The 26,803-nt window shown below is 47.2% G+C and overlaps 11 protein-coding genes across 11 annotated transcripts, besides 1 other annotated feature; 4 read left to right on the forward strand and 7 right to left on the reverse strand.

Moving 5' to 3' along the window:
• Window positions 1-638: 638 nt before the first annotated feature.
• Window positions 639-2,453, reverse strand: UA08_02699 (hypothetical protein; the record flags this gene model as incomplete). The annotated part of the gene is made up of 2 exons (XM_020264769.1): window positions 639-2,337; window positions 2,422-2,453. 2 exons carry the CDS (start codon window positions 2,451-2,453, stop codon window positions 639-641), a joined length of 1,731 nt encoding a protein of 576 aa, XP_020122585.1.
• A 458-nt stretch (window positions 2,454-2,911) lies between these two features.
• On the reverse strand, window positions 2,912-4,166 carry UA08_02700 (hypothetical protein; the record flags this gene model as incomplete). The annotated part of the gene is made up of 5 exons (XM_020264771.1): window positions 2,912-2,980; window positions 3,060-3,196; window positions 3,269-3,519; window positions 3,851-3,966; window positions 4,071-4,166. 5 exons carry the CDS (start codon window positions 4,164-4,166, stop codon window positions 2,912-2,914), a joined length of 669 nt encoding a protein of 222 aa, XP_020122584.1.
• A 571-nt stretch (window positions 4,167-4,737) lies between these two features.
• Window positions 4,738-7,818, reverse strand: UA08_02701 (hypothetical protein; the record flags this gene model as incomplete). Its single annotated transcript, XM_020264772.1, has 5 exons — window positions 4,738-5,114; window positions 5,189-6,341; window positions 6,400-6,670; window positions 6,736-6,744; window positions 6,818-7,818. 5 exons carry the CDS (start codon window positions 7,816-7,818, stop codon window positions 4,738-4,740), a joined length of 2,811 nt encoding a protein of 936 aa, XP_020122130.1.
• A 305-nt stretch (window positions 7,819-8,123) lies between these two features.
• Window positions 8,124-8,579, reverse strand: UA08_02702 (hypothetical protein; the record flags this gene model as incomplete). Its single annotated transcript, XM_020264773.1, has 1 exon — window positions 8,124-8,579. One exon carries the CDS (start codon window positions 8,577-8,579, stop codon window positions 8,124-8,126), a length of 456 nt encoding a protein of 151 aa, XP_020122131.1.
• Window positions 8,580-9,251: 672 nt separating this feature from the next.
• UA08_02703 (hypothetical protein) lies at window positions 9,252-11,568 on the forward strand (the record flags this gene model as incomplete). Its single annotated transcript, XM_020264774.1, has 7 exons — window positions 9,252-9,412; window positions 9,489-10,374; window positions 10,437-10,497; window positions 10,546-10,684; window positions 10,756-10,816; window positions 10,882-11,046; window positions 11,251-11,568. The coding sequence occupies 7 exons, from the start codon at window positions 9,252-9,254 to the stop codon at window positions 11,566-11,568; spliced, it is 1,791 nt and encodes a 596-aa protein (XP_020122128.1).
• Window positions 11,569-12,226: 658 nt separating this feature from the next.
• Window positions 12,227-12,269: a repeat region (Identified by RepeatMasker using a combination of RepBase library and repeat library created with RepeatScout).
• Window positions 12,270-12,506: 237 nt separating this feature from the next.
• Window positions 12,507-14,040, reverse strand: UA08_02704 (hypothetical protein; the record flags this gene model as incomplete). The annotated part of the gene is made up of 2 exons (XM_020264775.1): window positions 12,507-13,002; window positions 13,097-14,040. 2 exons carry the CDS (start codon window positions 14,038-14,040, stop codon window positions 12,507-12,509), a joined length of 1,440 nt encoding a protein of 479 aa, XP_020122129.1.
• A 412-nt stretch (window positions 14,041-14,452) lies between these two features.
• Window positions 14,453-16,378, forward strand: UA08_02705 (hypothetical protein; the record flags this gene model as incomplete). The annotated part of the gene is made up of 5 exons (XM_020264776.1): window positions 14,453-14,549; window positions 14,618-14,678; window positions 14,750-14,982; window positions 15,074-15,916; window positions 16,005-16,378. The coding sequence occupies 5 exons, from the start codon at window positions 14,453-14,455 to the stop codon at window positions 16,376-16,378; spliced, it is 1,608 nt and encodes a 535-aa protein (XP_020122134.1).
• An 851-nt stretch (window positions 16,379-17,229) lies between these two features.
• Window positions 17,230-20,767, reverse strand: UA08_02706 (hypothetical protein; the record flags this gene model as incomplete). Its single annotated transcript, XM_020264777.1, has 14 exons — window positions 17,230-17,364; window positions 17,434-17,726; window positions 17,786-17,832; window positions 17,892-18,437; window positions 18,491-18,590; window positions 18,659-18,731; window positions 18,810-18,922; window positions 19,037-19,110; window positions 19,500-19,859; window positions 19,920-20,014; window positions 20,075-20,235; window positions 20,287-20,294; window positions 20,390-20,614; window positions 20,724-20,767. 14 exons carry the CDS (start codon window positions 20,765-20,767, stop codon window positions 17,230-17,232), a joined length of 2,274 nt encoding a protein of 757 aa, XP_020122135.1.
• A 911-nt stretch (window positions 20,768-21,678) lies between these two features.
• Window positions 21,679-22,614, forward strand: UA08_02707 (Xanthine phosphoribosyltransferase 1; the record flags this gene model as incomplete). The annotated part of the gene is made up of 5 exons (XM_020264778.1): window positions 21,679-21,711; window positions 21,760-21,896; window positions 22,012-22,324; window positions 22,377-22,489; window positions 22,566-22,614. The coding sequence occupies 5 exons, from the start codon at window positions 21,679-21,681 to the stop codon at window positions 22,612-22,614; spliced, it is 645 nt and encodes a 214-aa protein (XP_020122132.1).
• Window positions 22,615-23,178: 564 nt separating this feature from the next.
• Window positions 23,179-23,602, reverse strand: UA08_02708 (hypothetical protein; the record flags this gene model as incomplete). The annotated part of the gene is made up of 3 exons (XM_020264779.1): window positions 23,179-23,340; window positions 23,413-23,481; window positions 23,555-23,602. The coding sequence occupies 3 exons, from the start codon at window positions 23,600-23,602 to the stop codon at window positions 23,179-23,181; spliced, it is 279 nt and encodes a 92-aa protein (XP_020122133.1).
• Window positions 23,603-24,173: 571 nt separating this feature from the next.
• Window positions 24,174-26,580, forward strand: UA08_02709 (hypothetical protein; the record flags this gene model as incomplete). The annotated part of the gene is made up of 6 exons (XM_020264780.1): window positions 24,174-24,609; window positions 24,664-24,798; window positions 24,851-24,991; window positions 25,044-25,166; window positions 25,222-26,411; window positions 26,494-26,580. 6 exons carry the CDS (start codon window positions 24,174-24,176, stop codon window positions 26,578-26,580), a joined length of 2,112 nt encoding a protein of 703 aa, XP_020122136.1.
• Between the last annotated feature and the right edge of the window lie 223 nt (window positions 26,581-26,803).

Consider the following 26,803-nt stretch of genomic DNA (forward strand, 5'->3'; position numbering starts at 1 on the left):
ATGCCGTTACACGTTACAGTACGTCCATGCAAACGCAAATTCCTTCCACTGCAGGCACGCACGATCGCTGTGTGTGTATATCGTAACTACTATATTACTGACCTCTTCGCTTCTTTCTTTGTTTGTTTCTTCCTCTTCTGGTTTTCATTCTTTCATTCATTCTTTCTTTCTTTTTTGCTTTTCTCTGGCCACTCCTGCACTCGGCCGATCGAGGGAAAAGACAAACCAATACAAACACAAATACTTCACGTGAACTTCATATCTTCAGTGGCGCGCTGGCTGAAGAACTCGTTATCGTGATGTATACCTCACTACTTATGAGCACTGCGCGACAGGGGTCATCCTTGTCCGTGTACTCTATAGTTCACTGCACCAGCATCTCCAAGCCTCCAACAGCATGAAAGGACTGCAAGCCTGAACTGAACGCTGATGGGGGCCGAAGTCGATTCCTCACGGCTCAGGTGTCGACTTGCCCTATCTGGGTTAGCTCTGCCTGCGCCCCATGGCATCAAATTCACTCGGAAGGTCCCAGCATATCGGATTACATGTCATTTCAGAAAAGGCTTGTCTCTGTCTGCATAACTACTACTATGGAACTAATATAAACCATGTTAGTTACACTGTACATTGAGACATCGTCATTGGCGTTCTGTGCACACAGTTTCTGCCAGATGGCGACCCTCTTCGAAAATTGCCGCTGCTTTGAGGATTGTGAACTCCTCCCATCTCTTTGCAATTACCTGCATCCCAATCGGCAGCTTCGCCTCTGGTGAACCCGGTCCTTGGCCAAATCCGCACGGTATACTCATGGCAGGATGACCAGTTGCGTTGAATGGCGCCGTGTTAGTCGTGACCCCGACAGCAACGTGCAGCTTGTCCATAATGGAAGAGGCAGGTCCCTGGTCATCCGGCTTCATTTTCGGATGTGGCATAGAGACCGTTGGGTTGCACGGCGTAACGAGGACATCGAATTCCTCCAACGCACGATCGTATGCTGCCCGCAATTCAAACACTTTTCGATGTGCCTTGGCCTCGCTGACCGGGCCAAAGTGTTGGTTTAGAAACGGCCCAGTGAACATGATATTCACCAACGACGGGTTTGTAGCAGTAAGCAGCTCGTACATGTGCTGGTCGGGCGGCCATTGGACGCGGATGTGAGGTGGTAGAAAAGAGAGGGCCCCTCCCGGTTTGCCCTGGCAGGCAAAATCAGACGTGGACATCCTGGTAGCTGCTGTCCAGATTATGATCCCTTCTCGATGCATAGGAACGGATACTTCCGAAACGGTGGCCCCGGCTTTTGCGAAAAATGATTTAGCTGCTTGCAAGACCGTGTCTCGCACCTCTGCCGAAAGCCCCGGGATGTCGAAGGACTCGAGGAGCAAGCCCACTCGAAAAGACGAGCCCACTCTCTCGCCAGCTGTGAGGGATCGAGATTTAAATTCATATAGTTGTTTTGAATAATTCGGCACCTGGTTGCGAAGCGGCGATTCTGGGGTCATGCGAGGGTCAATGCCATCGTATCCCGCCATCACCTGCAAGAGGAGTGCAATATCATCTAGATTTTCTGCGATAGGCCCCAGATGATCAATCATGGGAACCAGGCCGACGGCTCCTGTGTACGGAACCAGTCCGAAGGTGGGTTTTAATCCATATATTCCAGTATAAGCAGCGGGCATTCGTACAGAGCCGGCTTGGTCACCACCGATGGCTAGTTCAACCGTCGGGCCAAACGTTTGGCCGGTCAGACGTTGAACAATATTTGCTGAGACTAGAGCGGCAGAGCCACTGCTGCTACCACCAGAAGTGCAGCCATGCATCCAGGGCGAGTGGACGGGGCCAGTAGCTGCACTGTATGACAATGGCGATGCACAGAAATTCTCACAGGTCGATGAACCTTTAATCGTAGCTCCTGCATCCAAGACTCGAGACACCACGGAAGCATCTATTGGCGAGAGAGGGAGATTTCCGTCATTGCAGAGTATGTCAGTGAAAGTCCCCAAGGTTGTTGGCAGACCTCCAACGGAGATATTGTCTTTGATTACAATAGTTCTACCCCGCAGCAAGGAGCTGGATGGCTGAGCAGCGACTAGCTCACAACAATGTCGCCAGGCATTGAGGGGATTTTCCTCGGGCTTTGGAAGCCAAAACACGCGTGGCTTTGTTGTCGGCAGCGGTGATAGAGACGGGTGAATATAATCGGCGCTGGCTTCTACTTGTCTCATAAGGGCCTCCGTCGACTGCAGCAGCAGCAGATAGGCATCGGCATCAGGGCCATCTGGAATGGAAATATTCAGCTTGGCCGCGATATCCTGTAAATCTTCTTTTGTGATTTTTGATCTGGGTTGTTTCGAACATTAGCTTCACAGGCACGCACGCATGCAGTCTCGCATTATTGATCAGACCGGCGGGGGGTTAGCTGACTGTGCTTTATCCGCTAAAAATGCGACAGACATGGCGGACAGGAGGTGTACAATGTAGAACTCATAAAACCGATGTATTCTGAATCCAAAATGAACTGGAGTTATGTAAATTTGTGAATGCAGATATCTAATAGCATGAATGTAGGCTGTGACTAGGATAAGCGGACTGTCCGAACGATGTATATCATGTGTCCGGAATCGGACCTGACCTAAAACTGAGCAGTATATCGATGCCAGCGGTAACACCGATGCCTAGGCTCAAATGAACAGGTGCGGTAGAGTGCTTTGTTTCATTTGAAATGAGAGCAGAGGAGTATGAGAGAGTGTTGATGTCAACAGTATGGACCGGAAAACCGACGAGAGAGACATTTATACCTAGCTAAACTAACTACTACATAGCAGTTAAGTACAGTATCTTCCTAACAATTTAATGTTTTAGGCAGAACAACTCTGAAATTGAATGACTGCCAAGCCCTTATTTGACCAACTGACTATTCCTGCCCATTGGCGAGAAGAACCCTACCGCCATCAACACAGAGAGAAATCCCGTCTACGTAGGCCTAAAAAAAAAAAATAAAAAATAAAACAGAGAGTATGATTAGCATTGTATATGTCTTTCATGATTCGATTCGCACTTACACCAGCCTTGCTGACCAGGTACATAACGGTGCCAGCGATATCTTCGGCCTTTGCTGCGCGTTTTGCAGGCACCTTATCAAACAGTGAGCTGAAGATGTTGCCTTCAGCACCAACCGGGTTCATATTACTTGGGACGACTGTGACAAAGGCAACATTCTCGTCAGCAAAGAATCCAGACTTAATCATCTAGAGCTAACACCTCCACTCACATCCGGGGTTGATTCCAACCACTCGCACATAAAATCGTTGATATTTAGCCGCCAGCAATTTGACAAGGTGATCAGTGGCTGCTTTACTGGCTGCGTAGCTTGTCAGGTCTACATTAGTCACATTGTGCATGCTTGCACACGAGCTGGTGATCACGATGACTCCGCGTCCTTCGTCACGACCGCTGATGGCGCCATCTTGTTCACTCTGGCGCTGGCTAGCGGCAGCTGAAAGGAGAGGGAGAAAGGCAACACTGAGAAAATAATGTGCAGTTGTATTTACACGAAACGTTTTCTCCCAGTCTGTCGCTTCGATGGACCACATCGATTCTTGTAGTTCCGGGAGCGATGCAGTAAGCACATTGCATTGGATTGGAGGATCTCGACGGATACCGGCATTTGAAATCAACATATCCAGGTGTTTTTCTCTGTTAGAAACTTCCTGCGCAAGGCTTTTGATTGATTCTTTGGAAGAGAGATCACATGGGAACCTGTTTGCAAGCAATCAGTCTCGCTAGTCGGCCAGAACAAACCGTTTTATTGAGAAACAATGGAAGATAAGAGTATTCAAATGCATTAACTTACCCATGAGCACTGCCTCCAGATTCTTGACCGATCTCGTTCAGCTCTTTCACAACCTCGTCGATAGGATCGCTCGGTAATGCAACCACGTAGACCTTTGCTCCATTGGATACCAGTGCCTATTGCAGAAGGCTCTCACTTCAGCTTTTGTACCCCGAAGTACCTAGGTAGTACCTTTCTTCCGGGTTCGAAGATGGGGAGATGAGAACTATATTGCACCTACTTTGCTTATCATGAGCCCTAACCCGCTGCTGCCACCAGTAACCAATGCCACTCGACCTTGGACGTTGAAGAGGTTTAGACAATTCAGCTCAGTCATCCTGCTAGTTATTCATAAAAAATTACTCAAAAATTGAAATTGTGAGTATGTGACAAATGAATGAGAATTATATGTCGAAATCTTTCGAGGGCGATCTTAAGTATCCCCTTTTGGATGCTTATAGTAGTTGTCTAATTGTGAGGATAAACTCGCAGTAGCCTTAGATCATAATACTAGGGAGTATTCTTGCATAACTGCAAAGAAATTATGGGCGATGCGCTATTATAGAGTTATCTCTCGGTTTCCTATTGGGTTTCGGACAGTCCGACTCGGTAACGACAAAAACATATTTATGCTTATAGAAAGTACCTCTAGATCATAATTTTTCTTACAGAATTTTTCATCTAACATATTCATAATCTGGCAAGAGTGGTATGGAGTAAACAGTCGAGCTGCTTCAACGTATCAATCGTATCAAGGACTATTCGTTGCGCAGCAATAGATTCAAGAGTGAGAAATCTTTGACCAATAGTCGCCTAGGTATGCTATATAAGAAAAAGAAATACATGACTCTCCATGTTAACAAGAGCAAATGATAATAGTTCACAAACAACACAATAACTCTTTTAAATCATTCCTTGTAATGATCCTTCGTGCGCGCTTCGGCTGCTCCCAAACACTCAGTTGTCATTGCATCATCTCTGGGGACAAGTTTTACTTTGAAGTCCCTTGGTATAGCGACAAGCGCTGACTTGAACTGGTTATAGTCCACATAGTCTGTATTGGGCGGGTTTTCTTCACTCGCAACAATCTTATACGATGACAAAAGGCGGACTAAAGCAGCATACAGCAGGCGTGTGGCGATAGCTTGACCAGAACAGGCTCGAGAGCCAGCCCCAAAGCTCAAGTGAGATAGACCAACAGTCTCTTTTTCCGCTGGTTCATCAATTGATTTTAGCCATCGTTCCGGGTTGAATTTTCCAGCATCCGGGCCGAAATGATCAATGTCTACACACGACGGCGGTGAGCAATTACTCACTGTTTCCTTCTCATTTCGTTCGGTAAAAGATATAGGAACTCACCATGATTGCCAGCTTGGGCGTTAATCAGAATCATCGTCTTTGGTGGAATTATCGCACCGTTCCAATTCACCTCAGTCACTGTCTTTCGAGGCAGGCTCATGGAGCTCACGGTATAGTAACGGCCAGCTTCCTTAATGATGGCATTAATATAAGGCACTTTTTCTTCAAGGATGCAGTCAGTCCAGGCATCACGAATATCGGGATAGTGTTTCTTGATGTCTGCATATGCACGGTCTTGCCAAACTTGACCCTCGGGCGTCGAAAGTGAGCCAATAGCCGACGTTAACGTGCCTGGAATAGTTTCAAACCCGCCAGAAACTAGCGAAAGACAAATGGAGGACACCTCCACTCCAGTGAGCTTTGTCTCCTCGTCTTTGAGGATGGCAGCAGAGATGCAGGGTTTGTCGGTGCCTTTCTTGATCATGGCGCGGACTTTGTCGAGGAGTAGATTCAAATAGGCATCTCGACGTCCGCGCAGCTCTTTGGACCGCATATTCTTCTCGTTGTTCGGCAAGTAGCGTAGAAGCGGCACGTAGTCTTGCAAGTTCTCCGATGCACTTCGCAGGAGGGAGATGGCGGATCCCACGTAGAGGATTTCACGGAGTAGTTCGTCGTAGACTTCATCCATGCGGATGCCATAGCACAATGTTAGGGTTGTGTTCAGTGCATACCGTTGAATGAACGGCCGGACATTGAGTTCAACCTGACCATTTTCACTGCTTCGCTTGAGGTCTCGTACGATGCAGTAGCTCTCCAGATCAAACATCTCGTTGTAGTTTCGCATGGCAGGTCTCCCCAAGGCAGTGCCTGCAGCTTTCCGCTTCTTCTTGCACGAGTCGTCCCAGGGAGATGACCCGATGGTGAAACCTTGCGTACTGCTGATAATGCCATGAAAAGTATATAGTTTAGGGCGGTCAATTATGGCGTTCTGGTGACCGAGGAGCATTTTGCGACAGTCTTCGAACGAGTTCACGACCACGGCACGCGTGTTTCCCAGTCGGATCTGATAAACCGAATGTCCATACTTTCGCCACCAGCCTTCGCAAACGCTGGCATGGTCGTCACCCAATTTGAGAAGATGGCCAAAGGCGGGGATTGCGCCTGGGATTTCCGGTAGCCCTTTAATGTGAGGGATGTCGGTTGCAATGAGCCACTTTTGTCTGAAGTCAGCATTGAGGACTATGAAGCATTTTCTCTTCACACGAGCTCACCCTGTAGACTGCATATACGACGACTGCCCCCAGGATAGCCAGCGAATAACTTGCAGGGACTGCATTGAGATAAGCCGACAAGCTAGCTTCCAGTTCAATAGGATCTTTCATTTTCCGTGATGCCCAGAAAGTGCAGTTAGCATGCAACTGAATTCCAGGCAGTTCACTCTTACGGACTGGGGAGTTTATAAGATACTCATAGGCTGAGGCCTTCAAACATGAGTACCAAAGAGGTGGCTTTGCTTCTCTCCGGCAGCGTCGGACCGTCCGCCTGCAGCCATGCATGCACGTTATTATCTTATCGGCCAACGTGCCACTGTCTGATACGGTACGTACTGTTTCTCACTAAAGTGATTTTGTACAGAGTACTTGAATCGATTACGAAATTGGTTGACACTAGGTAGGTAGGCTAACTAACTACTGGAGAAAGCGAGCAATTCTGCGATCCATCCAATCATTGTCCTCCGGATTACAACCACTGCCAGCCAGATGGCCCCAGACCGAGGGGATCACGGCCAACTCTGCATTTCCGAGATATTGGGCCTCCCTCGTACTAGCTTCCCACCGGAAATACTGGTCACTCTGGCAGGGCATGAGGAGAAATCGCGTCGCTTTGATATGCCCTAGAGCTTCGGCCAGAGGAACGGAACCCCCGTGTACGCTGATATCAGACCGCTGCCACATTCCCAGCATCACCAGCAGATCATCTGGATGCCAGTCGTCGTAGTTTTTGCCTGCAATAACAGCTGCCCAGTCGCCGAGGGTCTTGTATCCTTGTTTCTCAAATAAGCGTTGCTCGAACCAGTCGGCGCTGGTCAGCCAGGCGGAATACGCGCGTCCGAATGCATGCAGCCCCCGCAAAGGAGGGTGCTTATTCCCGGCTCGGAAGTTGCCATCAACATAGTCAATGGAATTCTCGAGAGCAGCCTTGGGCCCTTCCAGGAACTGGTAGTTGTGCAGGCTTGTCTTTGCCGATGAGCAAATGACAACAGCATTGGCGACCATACTCGGAAACATTGCGGCCCAGTGATATGCGCATTGCCCGCCCATGGAAAACCCGACTATGACATGAAGCAATTCCCTATGAAGGTGCTCGGTGATGAGTCTATGTTGTGCGCGAACGCAGTCTCGATACTCCAAGGTCTGAGGGAAACCCGGGGTATTCGAAGGACTCGATGACTCGCCGTTGCCGAATAGAGCTACCACGATAACTCGATAGTCTTGCAATGCGCCCTTGGCGAAATTAAGGGTGGAATTTATGCGTCCGCGGAAACAGGTCGGAACCAGGGCAACCTTTTGCCGTGTTCGGTTGAATTCTCGATATGCCAGCCGCACCTGAGGAAGAGCAGTACCATCTTGAAATTTGAAATCTCGTATTGTGAAATACTGAACTTCGACGTCGTCATCTGTGGAAGACATTTTCATGGTCTCTATCCAGTCGGTAGAGTTCTTTAGTAGGCGCAAGTAGGATTAGGGACATATTTTATCAGTCTACGTATCTAATATATGAATTGCTTAGTCGGCGCGTCCGACAGATAGCTATACGACTTGGCTAGACATTACAAGCGCACAGGGTCAACCATGGAAGTAAAGCAGAACAGACTAAAGTAACAGGATCATTGTTGTATTGCAAATGTATGCACACAAGACTGAAAAGCCACCCCAAAACGAAGTGTAAATGCCACCGATCAATATGTCCCCATCTAAACCACATATCTTTATTGTCATTTCTCGAAAATTGCAGTAGCTTTGATCTCAACCAAAAACCGAGGATCTGGCAGCTCCCTAACCCCAATAGTCGCACGAGAAGGTGCACTGGCACGATCATGCCAAATCTTATTCCACTCCTCATTCATCCCGGCGTACTGCGTTTTCATATCCAAGATATAGACCACAGCGTCCACAATATTGTAAAGGTCTGCCTTTCCATCCGAAGCGCCCTTTATGATGCTTTCAATTCGCCGTAGAACTGCAGCTGTTTGTTTGCGGATATCGAGCTCGTATGTGCCGTCTGGTTTCTCGGTTACACCCTCGTACGTTCCGTCTGGACTGACGGCTGCAATTCCCGAGACATATATGGTGTGATAGGTATTTGGTTGCACCGTTCGAGCATGAGAGTAGCGCATGGGACCGGCTGTCTTTTCAGGGTCGAGGAGGAATGATTGACCGTTGGCCGACATGGTAGTATAAGTTGTTATTTTGGTGTGAACCTTAGCTGATGAGAAAACAACGTGATAAATAATTCTACTGGGCAGAATTAATATTTTAGGAAAGAAGAAAGAATATTTCGAGGTCCTTTTGACTTATTATGTTATTTCTGATGACAAGGCGGCCCGTCCGAATATGGCAAACGTTGGGAGGCGGCTCAGGCGACAACATGACATTTGGATGTCAAAATATCGTATAATAACAATAGAATAATCTGTTTTTTATCTAGTATATAAGTAGATACCGCGGGGTTTATAAAGAGACCAAATCAAGCAACTTTACTTTAAGAAATATCCTCACGAGGCGAGAAAGGCGACCGATTTGGGGCTAGCTCCTCCCCGGGGCTTGGGTACCGTAAATGGAAATTTAGCCCTAACCCTGGCCGGCCCTTCAGAGATTAGATTGATTGGGAATATAGATTTTTGAAATCTAAAATAGGACTTTATTCTGAGCTCCAAATAAAATTTCATGCATTATCCGATGCGTTAGATGCAAAATTCCATGATTAGAGGATGTAAATAGCCCCCGCCGGAGTGGGGGGGCCACGATAAGACGGCGATAACACGCTTGACGTCCTTGCACGTTTCATATCAGCAATCGATCTGACGAGGTACCATTAATATACCTGCTAGATGGCTTCAAGCATGGCAGAGCCAGCGGCAAGAGCAGAAAGCTCTTGCAGGAGATGCCATCGAAGGAAAAAGCGCTGTGATAAGACCCTCCCCCAGTGCAAAGCATGCCAAAAGGCCAATCAACGATGCAGTTATTTGGATGACGAAAAGGAGACGGCCACCTTTTCGATTGCGTATGTCTTTTCATTTCATCTTTTTCAAGCCTTGACGCAGGTTTGTGTGGTAGATATTGACTCTGACTTGGCTCAGATATGTACATGGGTTAGAGCTTCGTGTCAAAGAACTGGAACAGCAGTTGGCCATTTGTTTGGACATACAAACCACGGAAAATGGAAAATTACCACACGACTTTCATGAAGCAACGCTGCTCTATAATACTACTCCACCAGATCAATCATCAGCATCAGCCATATCGTCACCGCCGCAGATGCAAGCAGGAACGACGACTCAGCAAAGCATGGTGAATGTATCTCCTACTCGCCAACGTAGTCCCAATACTCGCAGATCCGAGTCATTGGCCAATGAGCTGAAATTGCTCTCCCTGGAGGCTGCTGCAGAACGACACGTTGGCTCGTCATCGGGCATTTCGTTTGCTAAACTCACCCAGGCAGTTCTTCGGCGACTGTCTCCAGATCGACAAGAGTTTGTATTCGAAGACGGATTGCACGAGGGCCAAGAAGATAGTGACCTTGGGCTTGAAAATGGATCTACTCCCACCTTTACATCCGCTTTTACGGAAATCAATACCCACTTGGTCCCGTCCCCGTTGCCACAGCATCATCAGTATAGTTATGCTCCAAACGATCAGCCAGACGACGATCTTCAAGATCTTCAAGATCTCACTCTTCTAGAGATGCCGCATATTAGTCATCTTCTTGAATTCTATTTTGCCCACTCCCACACACTTTATCCGATTGTTCCGCAACAAGAACTGACAAATGTACTATGGCGATTATACGCCAATCCCAGTGATGCCCTGGGGGATTCCCCATTGTGGCGATTTCGGATCTGGATGGTTCTAGCCATTGGTTCTACAGCATACTCTTCAGTCTCCTTGCTGGATGAGTCTGAATCCGTACAACTATTCAACAAAGCGATGGTTCATTTCGAGGCTGCCATGGGATGTGGAGATTTGGTGAGTGGATAAACCTCAAATAATCTTCAAACAAGCTATTGGACTTATACCGGATGTTTTAGGCGGCTCTGGAAGTACTAATGCTGCAAGTGTCTTATTCCTTTTTCAACAAAATCGGTCCCAGTAAGTGTATCCGCACTCCTTCTTTTTCTTCTCCTATTAACAGGATAGATACTTGGATTTTGATCGGGATGGCGGCTCGTATAGCAACTGGCATGGGGCTTCATTCAGCCGATCAATACAAGAGCTTGGCCGTTGACATTATTGAGCACCAAAAGCGTCTCTTTTTTTCGTTGTATATGATGGATCGGTATGCCTAATCCCCAAATCATATATCCGTCCTCGCTGCAGGGCAGAATGCTTACTGATCGTTTTGTTCAGTGTTGTTTCTCTAGCACTAGGTCGTCCATTTGCCATACAAGATGACGACATTACTGTGGAGGTATGCCGCATATAATATTAAATATGGATTCTCCCTATTTTATACTAATGCTTTGATCTGTTCAGCCTTTTGCAGATGCGGATGATGAAAACATTCGACCGGACGGTATCATACCATCCACGAAATTAGAGCCATCAACTATGGCCATTCCGTTGCACATTTTGGCTCTCCGAACCATCGCCAGTGAAATCGGGAGTCGAGTTCACTCTGTCAAGAACAGGGAGCCTGTTGTGAGTCAGCAGGGTAAGGAGCAGATACTGCAATGTCTTCACAAACGATTGATAGAATGGCGACGAACGATGCCGTTCCCACTGCCGGACCTGCAGTCTAAGGTGCCCCATTTGTGTACCAACTGGTTCGACTTTAATTATTATACCCATGTGATTATGCTTTATCGTCCTTCACCGCTCTGTCAAACACTTGACCTCTCTCAGCTTCGGGTGCTGGCCGAGGCTTCTAGCATGGCTATCCGGCAAGCCATTACAATGCATCGACAGCAGCGGTTCTCGTATAATTGGCTCAATCTCGCCGTTCTATTCAATGCGACACTCTCGTTGATGTACTCCACGACAGCGCAGCCGAATAACCTGTCGCAGGTTTTGGAGTCTTCCAAAGCTATTGAGGATCTAGAGCTGAGCATTGAGTTATTACATGCTTTCAGTAGGAAGTTTGCTTCTGCTAAACGGATACAGAGTATGGTTCAGATTGTTTTGGCGAAGCTGAGAATGCAGATTGTCCATTTGGTAGCATAGTAATCGGAAGAGCCACATACACCGACTTGCCATTCAACGTGTATCTTCTTTTACTTCACTAAACCAGACAAGCTCTTCAGGTGATAGCCAATTTCTCCAATACATACTAGTCCAGTGCTCACCTGGGGAAGATTTGCAATGTGATTAGGCATGAAGCCGGGCTGAGCTAGGGTTATGCTGCACTCACTATATTAAAATTTTCATTGTAAGCTATTATGAGTCATTCTCAGATGATTCAACCCGCGATATACTTGTCTACGATCGCGACACTATATTTGATTCTGTTCGACCGTGTTTTCATTTGAAACAGATTAGCCCTGGATAACCGTCCGCCTCACGGACCATGGTATTCTCATAAATTTATGGAAGCGAACTCCAGAACTCTTAGTATTGTAGTAATATGTAACACGATTTTTGGCCCGGTTGTCGAGTCACATGAAGAGGGTGGATTTGTCAAGAATGTACTTTCAAACGACGACTCCTCGCCAAATATCGCTTACTGCAAAATGGCAGCCGCAGCTTTCACTTCGGCTGCTGCCTGTGGCCGTCGAGAGGAAGACACCCAGCCCAAATCAAGGAGACGACATCTGGGCCGCGCTCATCAGAGCGATCGGGTAAGCCATTAGCAATTGATATTAAAATAGAGCACCCGTATACCGAGCATTACCAAAGCCCCATTAAGAGGAATCCTTTGGGTGGCTACAGGATTAGGCCGAATTTGGCATCATATGGTGTAGCAAAAGGAATGCAGCGAGTCCTCTAATGGTGGATATTGTCCACGGTTGTCGATAGGATCGAAGAAAGGTGAAGAATTCCTCGGCATTGCTGCTGTACTATTGATGAGAATATGTCAGCCGTGCACGATACACTGGAGATATTATGTTGGAGTACAGTCTTGCTTTAGGCTTTTGACGTAGGCAATCATTAATACCTTATCATTAGGACTTGATCCTGATCAGGATCTCTTCCCCTCTAACCCTTGAGTTAAACCATTCCTTTATCTCAATACGATCAGTGACTAGTTCCGCGTCTCGAAGTATATCAGTCTCTGCCACTTTCATCGTAGCCAAAGTGAGCTCGACCATTGCCAAGTTTTTTGCTATGCACGTCCTCGAGCCTTTTCCAAACGCAAAGAAATTGGTTAGCATCGCATCTGTCGGGTTTTCCCAGCGTTCCGGTTGAAAATTGTGCGGTTCTGGAAAAACAATCGCGTCCTGATGTAATTGGAAAGCGGATATACCAACACTGGTCCCTTCGGGGAAGAAATGGCCTTTAAACTGCCAACCCCCTTTAGGGACCATGCGAGGTAATCGGGTCGGATTCGCCCATGAAAGTCGAAGGCCTTCGCGCACAACTCCTCGTAGATAGGGTCCTGTGGCCGGGTCTTCATTGTTGGCAATTCTTTGTCTGACTTCCTCCCGGAGGCGATTATAGCTAGTATTGTTAAAATATTAGAGACAGTTTGCTACGTCGAAATATTTTTAGAGGCATAAAGTAAGCAAAAGTGGGAAGCATAGAGAGCACTTACATTCCAGGGTACTTCGTCAAATACCACATTATCGTAGCTGTGTTCATGCTCGTCGAATCTGTGCCTGCGAAACAGACGTCCTTCAATTCGATTTGTGACTGTTGCGGGGAAACTTGCTCCAGCAACCGACTCTGGTAGCTACCGCTTTTGGGCACGGAGGAGGACACAAGCTGGTTGGTAAAGCGATCCATGAGTTGAAAGGCGGCCTCCGTTTTCGCATTCGTGGCCCAGTGATCTGCCATGGTCTGTACAAAGTCTCCAATTATCCCAGGAAGCAGATTGAAAAAGGCACCAACACCGACATAAGCATCTACAAATGGTGACGCTGACATGGCTGATGTTTGCTCGCCGATAGCTCCATACTGTTGCTGGAAGAGATACGAGCTAACGGCATCAATGGCCATGGATCGAGCAGCATTCAGCACATTTACCGGCTGACCTGTACGAGCGGCCTCTGTACGCATTCGACGGACAAAGTCATCGACTACCTGTTCCAGCTTTGCGTTGGCATTGCGGATAGATGCCGTTGAAAAAAGCGGAGCAACGGCTTTTGCGCGCTGAGCCCGCACTGGCAGAGTCAAGCTCGAGAAGATGGTCGTGTGTCCGTCAATATCAAATTTTGAATATTGTGGTGTCTTGGGAAAGCCACCCTGGGCGACGTAGATGGGGTCTACGGCATCTCCATCGTCGATATCAACGTCATTGGGTGCCACGCGGATGATTGGGCCGTATTTCTTGTGCAAATCGAATATTACGCTGCTCTCGTCTCCGACGTATGTGTGATAGGCAAGCCATAGCGAAGTGAGTGCTGCTACTTTTGGCCCAGGTACGACCGACAATGGATGCACGTAAAGACGATACATGCATCGTAGAACAATAAGGGCTGGGAGAAGGAGAGCGGCTGCTCCTCCGATCCAGGGTTGAAGCGTGATCGTGGTTGCCATTGTCGTATGCAAGCGTGTTCCCTCCACTACAGCATCTGCCGTTCTCCAGTCTATCCTGGCATAACAACGATACTAATATCCGTTCGGAGCTGAGAGAAGACTTCCAAACTCGGTGCGCCTGTGGCTAGGAAATGATGTGGGGCACATCGATAAGGGTCGGACCGGCCGAAGGTGAACCAACCTAATTCGCACTACGCACCCGTGTCTCGGGCTGATAGGAGATACTGTCCTAGGATTACGAGTGATAAACCCTGGCTTCTGCTGATAAGCGGGATTCTCATGCCCACTTAAGACTACAGGAAAAGCACTGGGCATGGACAGCCCCATCAGCAGAGGGAGAACATCCCATTCCCTCTCCTCCATACGGTCTCCATTCATTCCCACTGCGTAATACGACGAAACAGGATACACAATGGAAAGCGATATTTCAGCCAAAGAGAATGGCAAGGGCTCCTTGGGCACGAGTGCAAAGGAGAACCTGACGTTGGAAAACCTGGGATACCAACAGGGTAAATATGAAGCAGCTACTCAGGCCAATAAAACACTACTTCATGCCCATGATAATAACTTCTTGCAGAGCTCAAACGGTCGTATACTTTTCTGGATATGCTTGGGTTCAGTTTCAGTATTGTCACTTGGTAATACTCCGCTTCCTGCGTGCACAGGTGCCTCGCCCCAATCGACATGATGAAACTGACTTTGTTATCAGCTGGACCGCATTGAGCGGATCATTGATCATTGGCGTGAGTTCCGGGGGTCCGCCGGTAATACTTTATGGGTGGATTGGCACGTGTGTGTTTACCCTAGCCGTGGCCTGCGCCTTCGCAGAAATGTGCTCGCGATGGCCTGTGGCTGGTGGACAATATTCATGGGTAGCTTTGATGGCGCCGAAGAAGATTTCTCGCGAAATGTCCTACGTGACCGGGTGGTTTATGTTGATGGGTTAGTATTCTGCCAAGTTATCCAGAAAGCTATGAGTATCGTCGATGAAAGAAATATCTGTGCTAATCATTGCGAAATTCCCAAAATCCAGGCATCATTGCTATGGGGGCGGTAAATAACTCTTTTGTCTCCAACTTCATCTTGGGACAGGCAAACCTCGTATTTCCTCAATACACTATTGAGCGCTGGCAGTCTGTCCTTGTGGCGTATGCGGCTGCTCTCATCGGCGGTGCGGTCAATATCTGGGCACCTCAAATAATGCATCGCATGGCTCGAGCTGTATTCCTCTGGAACATCTGCTCGTTCATTATCATCACGGTTGTTCTGTTGGCCACCAATGATCACAAACAGAGTGCACAATTCGTCTTTCAAGACTTCCAGAATGAAACCGGCTTTGGGACGGCAATGGCGACCGTCTTGGGTATTCTCCAGAGCTTTTTCGGCATGTGTTGTTACGACACCCCAGTACATATGACCGAAGAGATGACGCATGCCTCTCGAGATGCTCCGCGCGCAATTGTGCTCTCTGTAGCGGTTGGCGCAGTCACTGGATTCGTCTTCCTAGTGACACTCTGCTTCTGTATTGGGGACATTTCAAGCACCGCCGATACCAGCACGGGGGTGCCCGTGATTCAGATCTTTTATGACTCAACAAATAGCAAAGTGGGAACGTGTTTCATGGCCAGTATGATCACTGTGATCATGATCGTTAGTACCAACAGCCTCGTCGCGGACGGTTCTCGATCTCTTTTCGCTTTTGCTCGAGACCACGGTTTGCCATTCTCCAGTGTCCTGTCTCGCGTCGATCGAAAGAACCACGTTCCCGTTTATGCTATTCTGGTAACAGTAGTTATCCAGATGGCTTTCAATTCGATATACTTTGGTACTGTAACAGGATTTAACACTATTGTTTCTATTGCCACAACAGGATTTTGTAGGTTTGCTCCTTTTGACGCCAATATTTGTGAAACGACACGACATCGTGACAGATGAAGTGATGTGCTGACAAGCAATATAACCAGATGCCTCATATGCTCTTGCCCTTCTCGCACGCTTGTTAGGCTACCTTTTCCGCGACAGATCCAGCACCAACAGCAAGCTCGTGTTCACAGGGTCACTGTGGTCCCTCTCTTTACCGGTTTCATTATCAATGAACGCGCTTGGATTCGCGTTCCTACTCTTCGCCTTCATCACGTTTAATTTCCCGTCTGAAGCGCCAGTGACGGAGGAGTCGATGAACTATACGAGCGCGGCAATCGGAGTAATTGCGCTGCTCAGTCTCATCACTTGGTTTACGACGGGTCATCGCCATTTCCATGGACCTGCTGAAGTGCGTGAATATGGCCATGAACAACAAGAGAATGAGGCAGTTGAGGTTGAGCAGACAAAGTCTTGAAGAGGAGGGTACGACAAACAAGCAGTACCACACTTGTGTATATTAATCTGAATGGAGTCGATAGGGTATATCGGTAGTTTTACGGCTGTTGTTTGGTTGTAAAATCATCCACGGGGTATCCTACAATCTTTCTTTGTCTGGCATTTAAGGGATGGATGGTTTACGTGTTCAATAGTGTATGAAAAAATAGAATGAAGGCGAGCCCATGAGAATGAGTAATATTCGTTGACTATTTAACAGACAAAAACTAAGGGGAAAGAAATAGAGATGAAAAAGATCATACATCGAATTGATGAGAAAAATCAAAAGTTAAATATCTCAACATGTCGGACAGAAAAGGAAATAAAGCACATAAGCAGCCCCTGGTCTATCGATTACTACTTGAATTGTATGGAAGTTCAATGAGGTATCCTCGAGAGCTTGCCCTAAAAGCAACCATTCTTTTCCCCGCTTGTCCTTTACAAACTAACAATTCCCCTTCCTGCCACTTCCTTGCCGACTCTGTTGCACAAATATAGCCCTCCGTATCCGCTCATGATTAAAAATTTGTGGAAAGATTAACGAGAACTGGGAGATTCTGAATGTCAAGCGGATAGCAGGGATCGAGAAAAAAAAAAGGCGTCAGCACTCCTGAGTCATTTTTCGAAAAAAAAAAATGATGGATTTGATAGAGGAAAGATCAGAGATCAAGGACGATCACGATAAGATTTCGACCCGTTCTTGCTCTCTATATCTAATGCGGTAGATGTCAAGCAAGGAGAAGGCGAGATGTGAAATATATAGCATGAAAACACCGAACGGAGGAAAAAGTGGTAAAACCGCAGGTCAAACCCACGCTAATCACAGAGGTTTTAGATACCGAGAGTAAACTCAACGCCGACATCAATGTCGCGAGCCAACTTGACAACCTTAGAGAACTGAACAGACTTCTCGGCGGCACTCTGAAGGTCTTCGATACAGAAGATCTTGAGACCGGATTCGTCGATCTAGTAAGAATAACATGTTAGAATTATTCATATTGACTTTTCGGGCCCAAAGAGAACGGAAAAACGTACCAGCTTGCGAGCTTGCTCCATGTTGGTACCTTGAAGACGGGCAATGACTGGGGTGCGGAGGCCCATGTCGCCAACAACATTGATGAGACCCTGGGCAATGGCGTCACATCGAACGATACCACCAAAGATGTTAACAAAGATGGCAGTGACCTTGGGGTCGCTGGTGATCAAGTCAAAGGCAGACTTGATGGCAGCTGGGGTAGCACCACCACCAACGTCCAAGAAGTTGGCAGGGCTACCGCCATTAAGCTTGATGATGTCCATGGTGGCCATGGCGAGACCAGCACCGTTGACTATTAACATTCAGTCAGTACATTTTGTACGTTTGGCTTCTTTTCAAGATGTTGCATACCCAGGCATCCAATGTCACCGTCTAGCTTGATGAAGTTCAATCCGTGCCTATAATTGATTTGTGATTAGCACTGCTAATTATGATTCAAACATGCTTGGCAACATACTCGGCAGCCTTGACCTCATCGGCATCCTCCTGTGTAGTATCCCGCCATGAGAAGACCTCCTTTTGTCTGAAATCGGCGTTGTCGTCAAATCCCAGCTTGGCATCCATGGCAAGAACCTGGTGGTCGGAAGTCTCGGAGAGAGGGTTGATCTCAATTTGGGTGGCATCCTTCTCACTGAAAACCTTGTAGAGGTTCTGAATGGTGTCCTTGGCATCCTCGATGCACTGCTCGGAGAAGCCTAGATCGGTAGCAATGCTGCGAGCGATCTCATCAGTAACACCGACCTTGATGTCGATAGGAGTAGTGCGAATAGCGTCTGGGCTCTCCTTTGCGACAGTTTCAATGTCCATTCCGCCCTGGGAAGACGACACGATGACGGGGGATTGGGTTTGACGATCCATGAGAATGGCAAGGTAGAATTCACGACGAGCGAATTTGCGCTCAACAATATAGACAGCGTTGCAAAGACGGCCGCTAGCGCCGGTTTGTTTTGTGATCAACTTGTGTCCGATCATCTGCTCTGCGAACATCTTGGCCTCGGTTGGCCTGGGGAAGGGGTCAGCAAATGTGCCTATAGAGTGCTACGGTTCGAAACTTACGAGTAGATGACACGAACACCTCCCTTCAGACCGTTGTCGAAGGAACCTTTGCCTCGACCTCCGGCAAGGACTTGGGCCTTGATCACCATGTCATCTCCTCCTAAAGACCTTCCTTCAGTAACAGCTCAAGAGCCAACGCCTCTATATGGTGGGGGGGGGAAATCATACCAATTGACTTTGCAACAGCCTCGGCTTCCTCCGCAGTGCGGGCAACCTCGCCTTTGGGGACACCGACGCCATACTATTTGCGAAAACGATCAGCGAGAGTTCAAAAGGTGCTACTTGATCGTATTGTATAAAAAAATGGGGTTCCACTCACCGTTTTCAGTAGGTTGGCTGAGAGATATTCGTGGATAGAAAGATTTCTCTTTTGTTGCGCAGCGAATCTGCTCTGAATTGACGACTCCTGAAACAGACACACAAAAAAGTCAGCTAGAGTAATGTATGAAAAGGAAATAAGGTAGACGTCTGGGTCTTAATCTGGAACGGACGAGGAACATCATCGCATTCCGCTTCATCCTGATATCTGAGGGAGATTTGACTTACAACCGTGGCTCTCAAAGCCGTCGCGATCGGCCTGCTTCGCGCGAGTTTGAACATTTTGAACACTTAGCAGCAGACTGTATTAGAAAGACGCAAAAGCACGTCGGGTATAACAGGAAATCAAGGAGAGGAGAGTGCAACGAAAAGAGGAGCTTTTGTCAATTGACAGAGTCAAGGTGTTTTGCAGGGAACGGCAAGTCAGTCTCCGCCGACTCTGCGGGAGCTACGTATTCGGAATAATCCGTCACCTGACGGGACTACCGACAAAACATAGCCAGCTTTATCCGATAGCTGCCGAACAAGAACAACGACGCCTTTCACGCCTGCGATCTACAGCAAGATTTTTGCTCATTTGTGGATATGAAAGCCGTCGTCATTATTAATATCATTCTGCGACCCCTCAAAACATTAATGCGAGCTATCAATGAAAGAAAAGCCTCCCCTGAAGCACAAACATCCGATTTACCGCGTTCCCTTCAATTTCCACAGTTTGAACATCGATGTGAATAGTTTGTCAAACACGCTATTCCAGAACCAACCGCCACTCAGGGTCTTGACGAGATATGTGCGATTGCCCTCCCAGATGTACTTGCTGTAACCCGGCTTCCACGGCCATAACCATCGCCAGGGCGCCGTTCCATACAATACCTGAGACACAACGCTACGCGCATAGTCCTCGTTGTTCATTGCCCCTTCTTGGCTGTGCTTTACCCGTCGGAGATAGTCTTCTTCGATAGGCGCGTACAGCGAATTAGGAGCGAGAGTGCGATCAGTGCGCGCTATACGTGATTTGACACCACCGGTGATAACCGTTATCACCTTGATCCTATGGGTGGCATCGTTAGAGCCGGGGTTCTCTGAGAAGGAGAGTAGTCATGCTACATACCCAAAGGGAGCAAGCTCGACTCGTAGTGTATCACTCCAGGAATGTAGAGCGGCTTTTGAAGCATTGTAAACCGAGCCGAAGACGTACGGTATCACCTACAAGGGGAGACAGTCAGTCAGGAGATGGTATTGTTACTCTTGGAGAATTGCGCGTACTCCAGCTACGGATCCTATTTGCACAATAGTTCCCTTCGCTGTTAAAAGCAATGGTAGGAACGTCTGGCAGATGCGTATCACGGAGAAGAAATTTGTTTCAAATGTCAGCTGCGCCTCTTGAATGTCGACTTCCATGGCCGGCACCGTGTAGTCTGTCCCTCCTGCATTTAGTCATGGCACAATGACTCGCGATATAGATATACGAATCATACTTCGCCCACTGTCAATCCCAGCATTAGCATGAACTACATATCATGAAGCCGGAGGAAGATAATGTATTTTCTGTGCTAGAAACAAAATGAACAAAGTACCCACGCATTATTAACCAAATAGTCCAACCCTTTCCCCTTTAAGCGCTCCGTGACTTCCTTGAAACAGGTCTGGATGCTTTCATCAGAGTCGACCACCAAGCTGAGTGTTTCGATGCCAATAGCATCAAGGTCTTGAATATGCTGGGCGTCGCGTGCCGTGGCAAAGACGCGCAACCCATTGCGCTGGAATTCACGCGCCAGAGAATTCCCAATTCCACCAGGGGAGCATCTGGAGGAACAGATATGAGTGTCTTCTTTCTTTTACCTCTTGTGTAGGTGTATATGCCCAGAGATAGGTACATCCACGTGGTAATACACGAGCAAGATACTTCACTCACCCTGTAATCAGGACGCATTCTCGATGATCGTCCGCACTCGCCATGTTAATGGTTGTTATGTTTCTCAGTGGTAGGTGGAGAGAACGAGAAGAAGGAATACTTCTTTCCCCAGTTGGCATTTGCAGGAAGTCACTTGCCTCGGTTTCACACCGGCGCTAAAATATGCACGATGAGGACCCTTGCAAGCATTTGCTTTGATTATTGGTCAGTCTAGCATCTGTGCAGGGGCGCATAGAAGCTCATATGCTTAGGATTTTAATTGTGACCGATTATGGGCAGTAGGTAAGCATAAATTGATGCCATTGCAGACAGCAGATGTTCGATCTATACAGTAAGTACATAGTCAAGTTGTGTCAGAGATTCGCCAATCATCATATACTGGATGCATAAGCCGTGAGAAAAGCATCTGCACAATGATTCCAAAGATCCAAATTCAGATTGTATTTTCCATGTTCCTCATCCAGAGTGTTCCGAGTCTCTAGTCCACCTGAAGCTGAGCATTGCTTCGTGGTTTCCTGCACTCAACGCAGATCCGTCGGATATCTCCAGGTTTCCCGCACCAAGAGACGATCATCTTGCATAACCCGGTGTAACACATGGCCTGTCGAGCAGAATGCAAGTGAGCCGAAACTAAAGACTATGGAAGAACGGCCTGGATTTACTATTCTCCGCTGAGCGTTGATGGCGGGGAACTCCGAAGTTGAAGGCAGCCTGAGGCTTTAGAACTAAATAGTGGGGGGCCAATCACACGTCGTCATTCATTGAATTTCCTCTTTGGTTCTGTTGCAACTTTTTTTTCTCTCTCACTCTCGACTTTCTTTTTCCCTCTGTCAGGCTCCTACGTTCCTTCCAGCTGATACAAATAAAAGAACCCCGTTTTGGTTATATACTTCTCCCTTCCATTTATCTTCCGTTCCTCAACCGTCCAAGTCATCATACGACCCCACAAGTCAAAATGCCTGAAAAAGTTTATGTCACATATAATCAGGTACATACCACGCATATTTCTGATAGAAGACTTCATATTCGTTACCAGGCTTCTGCTAACCTTGCTCCTTCCGTCCAGCTGCACAAGCTGTGCAAAAATTCCGCGGAGAAAATCCTCAAGGACTTCCACCCACATCTCATGATCGCAATCGGGGGTGGCGGCTATGTTCCTGCTCGAATCCTTCGGTACGTTTTTTAAGATTCACATGGCCTGGCGCAGTCAGATACTTCTGTTGTGTGCAGGAGCTGTTGTCTTTGTGGTGAAGATGGTTGCTAACTCTTTCTCGTCCACTCCATCCAGATCATTCCTGAAGCGTCCCGGCGAGCCGAACATCCCCATCCAGGCCATTGGTCTTTCATTGTACGAAAACTTGGGCCGTGATGATCCCGAAGAGGTCCCGGGCACAAAGGTCACGCGAACACAATGGTTAGATTTGAGTTCTTTGGAGATGGCCAACCTGATTGGAAAGAATGTCCTTATCGTGGATGAGGTCGACGACACTCGCACTACACTTGAATATGCTGTTCGAGAACTGGAAAAGGACGTCGAACTTGCGCAAAAGAATTTGGGCCGTGAAGCGGAGAAGACCACATTCTCCATCTTTGTTTTGCATGTAAGTTGGCCATCGGAAGTCAAGATATGTAAATATTAACCTGTCAATGCAGAACAAGGACAAGTCGAAGAAAGGGAAGCTTCCAGAGGAAATGATGACCGCTGGCCGGTACTATGCTGCCGTGACGACTGGTGATGTCTGGATTTGCTACCCATGGGAGGCTAAGTATGTCCCCCCATTTATATGAAATTCGGCATTTTCGAGAAATACCTGGCTAACATTTTTCTTTCTCTATCTCAAGGGACATCGACGAACACGACGAACTTGCTAAGCAATTTCCCCTCAATTAAATGCCTGTCGAGTTATACAGATTCTTATTTCGACCGACTCTTGATGCATATTATGCTAGTTACGCTTCATAACTACGTGTTATTCGATATCCGACAGCGTTGGCGTTTTTACTCATTCATGCTTCTTTATTTACGTCCTCCTTTTGGGGCTTCAGCCTCTTTTATTTTCATTTTGCTTCTTTTTCTCATAGACATCGATCAGAATCTGGTCTTGCTTTAAACTCAAAATGATGTCAAAATCACCTGTGATTAAAATCTTTTATATGTACATTTACACATTTTGAAAGGGATTCCCGTATGTTGCTGGACCCGGTCTGGAAAAGATAGCCCTGCTGAATTTCAGAGATTCGAGATATACAACGCCGTGCATCCACCACTGGTAACGCAGTATTATTCCCTCCTCTCTTAAGGTTCCCTGTTTTATCTCGTCCACTTCGGTTGTTAGGGGCGACGGTTCTTTTCCAGGCAGCGTATGTGGTATGTCATCTCATGTTAGTTATGTAGAGAGGAACACCAAGTGAAATCCCCTTCAATGCCATGTAAGACCAGACCCAATAGCGGACTCTAATCCACATCCACATTGACCTTGCGTAGCTCAGTTTTCGCCTGCTCAATCTCCTTCTGGAGTAATTTGTGTTCTTCGGGGACGTCGTTGAATGTCAGAATCATGTAGCCGAGCCGGGCACCCAGAAAACAGGCGAGCACGATGAGAGCATAAAAGGGCAGCTTTGAAAGCGGGCGTGTGGGTTAGTACAATGATTATGAAAGGAAGGAGCTTGCTGGACTGCTGCAACTTACGACAGGGACTATTTCATTTTGAATGGTCTCGTTGATGGGAACAAGGCCGAGGAACAGAGCAAAATAGAGCTGTGTACATAACTGTCAGTAACCTGGATGCAAGTTCCAATGCCGCTATGCGATGAACTGAGGCCACGCTTACGGAGGAAAGCAGGAGTAGAATCGAAACTGTTTGCTGAGCGCGTGTCATTGTCGCCGAGAGACGTGGGCTGTGAGTGAGTGAATAGCGGCGTAGAGTGCAGCGGATAGAAGACAAATTATATGAATTATATAGAAAGGAGCGTAATGTTGACAATTGGCGTTGCTGAAGTTAAGCAGGCCTCAGGCTCCTCCTCCTTCCTGACACAACCGCCGGCTGCACTTGCTGGCCGCGGCGGCTGCCGTATTGATTCCTGAGGCTCTTAACTAGGTTCCTGCCTCAGGCCTCGACCGTCCAGGGGCTTGTTCTCAAACTACGTATATATTTACACAGATCCTATACATGGCTATCAGAAGTAAGACAACTTAATATATTATCCATGACACTCAAGCAGGCTTATTGACTACTCAAGTAGCAAAGGCATTAGCATACACAAGCCATGGTTCCTGCCCAGTTAAATGTCTCCCACCGAAACGCACGACGACGGATATTTATTTAGCCCAACCCTCTAAATTGACGACAACGGTCTAATGTCTCGTGCGACTGTATAGCGCCGTGACTGGAATCTAGTTTCAGGCAACATATACTTATTATTTTAGTTATATGCTTAATACTCATGAGGATGACTTCGCAAACTCACGAAGACAGCAGCCTTGGGCTCGCCACGGAGAAAACCACCCCCTCTCAAGATCTGTCGTCCATCGCAAGTGATATGCCCTCAGTGGACTCGGTGCTCTCAAGGCTTGAAAACCCACATTCTCTTGCCTTGTCGGGAGAACTAGAGGGATTTTTAGCCAAAGAAGATGAAGAAGAACATGGCCGATTACTTCATGCTTTGCAGAAAGTTCTCTCGAAAACCGAGAGCGGCGACGAAGATACGTCCTTTGATGTTCAAGAACTACGTGATGCTCTCGAAATGACAGACGCAATTGCCGAGCAAGAAAGACATGTCCCACAGATGGTGGGAGGTGCTGCTTCGATCCTCCAGAAACTCTGGCAGAGCAAATCTAGATACATGGTTGAAGCAGCCGAAGCATTAGCAAATGCTAGTCGTGACCGTGAGACATCCTGCCGTCAGCTTGATGGAGTATAGCTGCTAATATTTGTTATAGCATCATGGAGAATTCCCTTTGGCCAGTCAGGAGTATTGGAATTCTTCCTACAACTGATTGCCACAAGGGAGGGTACTGACACGGATTTGCTCTTTCATTCTTTACGGCTCATAGGAAACTCTTGCGCCGATACTGGTATTTATCTTTACACTATTTGCTCATAGCCTGAGCTAATGGTATATCATAGATGAAAATCGAGATATTGTAGTGTCCGGCAAATACACTATATCAATCATGCGCCTTCTTAACCCGGACTTGGTCCACATCGCTGAAGCTGGCTTAGGCAGTATTGCTATAACTGTGCTTTATAATATATGCACGGACTATGGTACTATAACACTCCTTCATATCTCTTTGCTCTTGACTTCTAACAGACCCAGAACCTGCCCAGGCCCAAGCCGCGGCATATCGCCTTGGATACATCCTTTTAAAACTCATGAACGATGGGGACATCGAAGGAAATAATTTTACGTATGAATTAATAGAGATGACAACCGGACAAGGTTCGTAATAGTCTGGTGGAACTCAGAGTTTGTTACATATTGCTGACCTAGGAAGGCGATGGAATTGAGAACTCGCCGGAGAGTATCATTCTGCTCATTCTGAACATAGCTCTTGACGGGGATACACCTTTCGTGCAGTTTGCTAGCCTTGTGGCCTGCCTTACGAACTACTTACAAACCGAACGATTCCAGATTGCAAGTGTTCAACAAAAATGGGTTAGGCAAATTGCATCTGTTTTGCGTCGATCATTCAGTATTCAGGTCGATGAATCTTCGACCGAAGAAACCCAACTACTGGCTCAACTACGCCTGAAGATCAACCAGGCACTAGCAGATATTTCAGCGCTTCCGCAATTCCTCGAGGTATATCCAATAGGGTCACCTCTTCTAAACGACCTCCAGTCATGGCTCGCTGGACCGGAGGAGTCGTTGCAGATTTGTGCTTGCGTTATGCTCGGAAATGTGGCAAGAACCGACACAATATGTCGGCTCATGATAGAGCAGCTAGGCATCCATCGATCGTTAATCGACATACTGAAGACCAACACACGGGGTGGTGTACTCCATGCCGTACTTGGGTTCCTCAAGAATTTGGCCATTGCACAAAATAACCGTGAGGAGCTCGGGGATGCTGATATTATCCCGGCAGTATCTCAGCTTTGGAAATTCGATACTGTTCCTCAAGTTCAACTGGCGGCTACCAGTGTGACCCGCCTGGTTATCACTTCTTCAGTGAAGAATATTTCTCGTTTACTGGCCTCATTATCCTCTGCACCGGACTCTCCTGATTATTCGCGTACCTATCTATCCACCCTGCTCTCCCTATCTAGCCGCACCGATACTGCCCCAATCAAAACAGAGATTGGTCGTACTATTTCCTCTATTTGTCGGACCCTAGTATCGCGAGCTAGAGAAAGTGAAGGAGCTGGCGAGGACACGACGACACCTTTGAACCGGCTGTTCGATCTTCACGAGGACGTTGCTAGTCCAATCGGTGCTATGATTACACAAACAGAATGGCCCGTCGTTCGAAGCGAAGGCTGGTTTGCCTTGGCCCTTATGGCATCTCATGTCAAGGGCTCGGTGGCTGTTGTAAACTGCCTCAGTGACACGAATGTTAACGCACAGGTAGAAAAGAGCTTTGAGTTAGGCAATGATGAACCGACAACAGCGAACGGGCAGTTGCAGAGGAAAAAGGACCGCGACAATCTGGTGGTTATGGTGAAGGAGTTATTGGGCAATAATGTAAGTTCCCCCTACTTAAGCGGTTACTTTTTTTTTCTGTTAGTTTTATTCACTGCTAACTTGCGTGCACTCATTCATATAGCCCGAGAATCTGTCCGAGCCTAAAAAGACCCGATTGAGGGAATTAATGAATAATGCTGTATCCTTATCTTTGCAAGGAAATCCATAGATCTGATCTCAAGTGATTTCGTGTCTAGAAGCCAGTTTTCTTATAGAACTTGAAAATTAAAAGTTATCTAATTCTCATCATTCATCATGTTATCTATATATAATGTATATGTACATCAGCCACAACGTCAGATCTATATCTGTGCTGAATATATGCAAGAACAAAAAATGTATATATACATACGTATATATCAATGAGACCCATCTACCAGAAATTATGTGGG

This window comes from Talaromyces atroroseus (genome assembly GCF_001907595.1).
Source record: "Talaromyces atroroseus strain IBT 11181 chromosome Unknown scaffold_2, whole genome shotgun sequence".
NCBI lineage: Eukaryota > Fungi > Ascomycota > Eurotiomycetes > Eurotiales > Trichocomaceae > Talaromyces > Talaromyces atroroseus.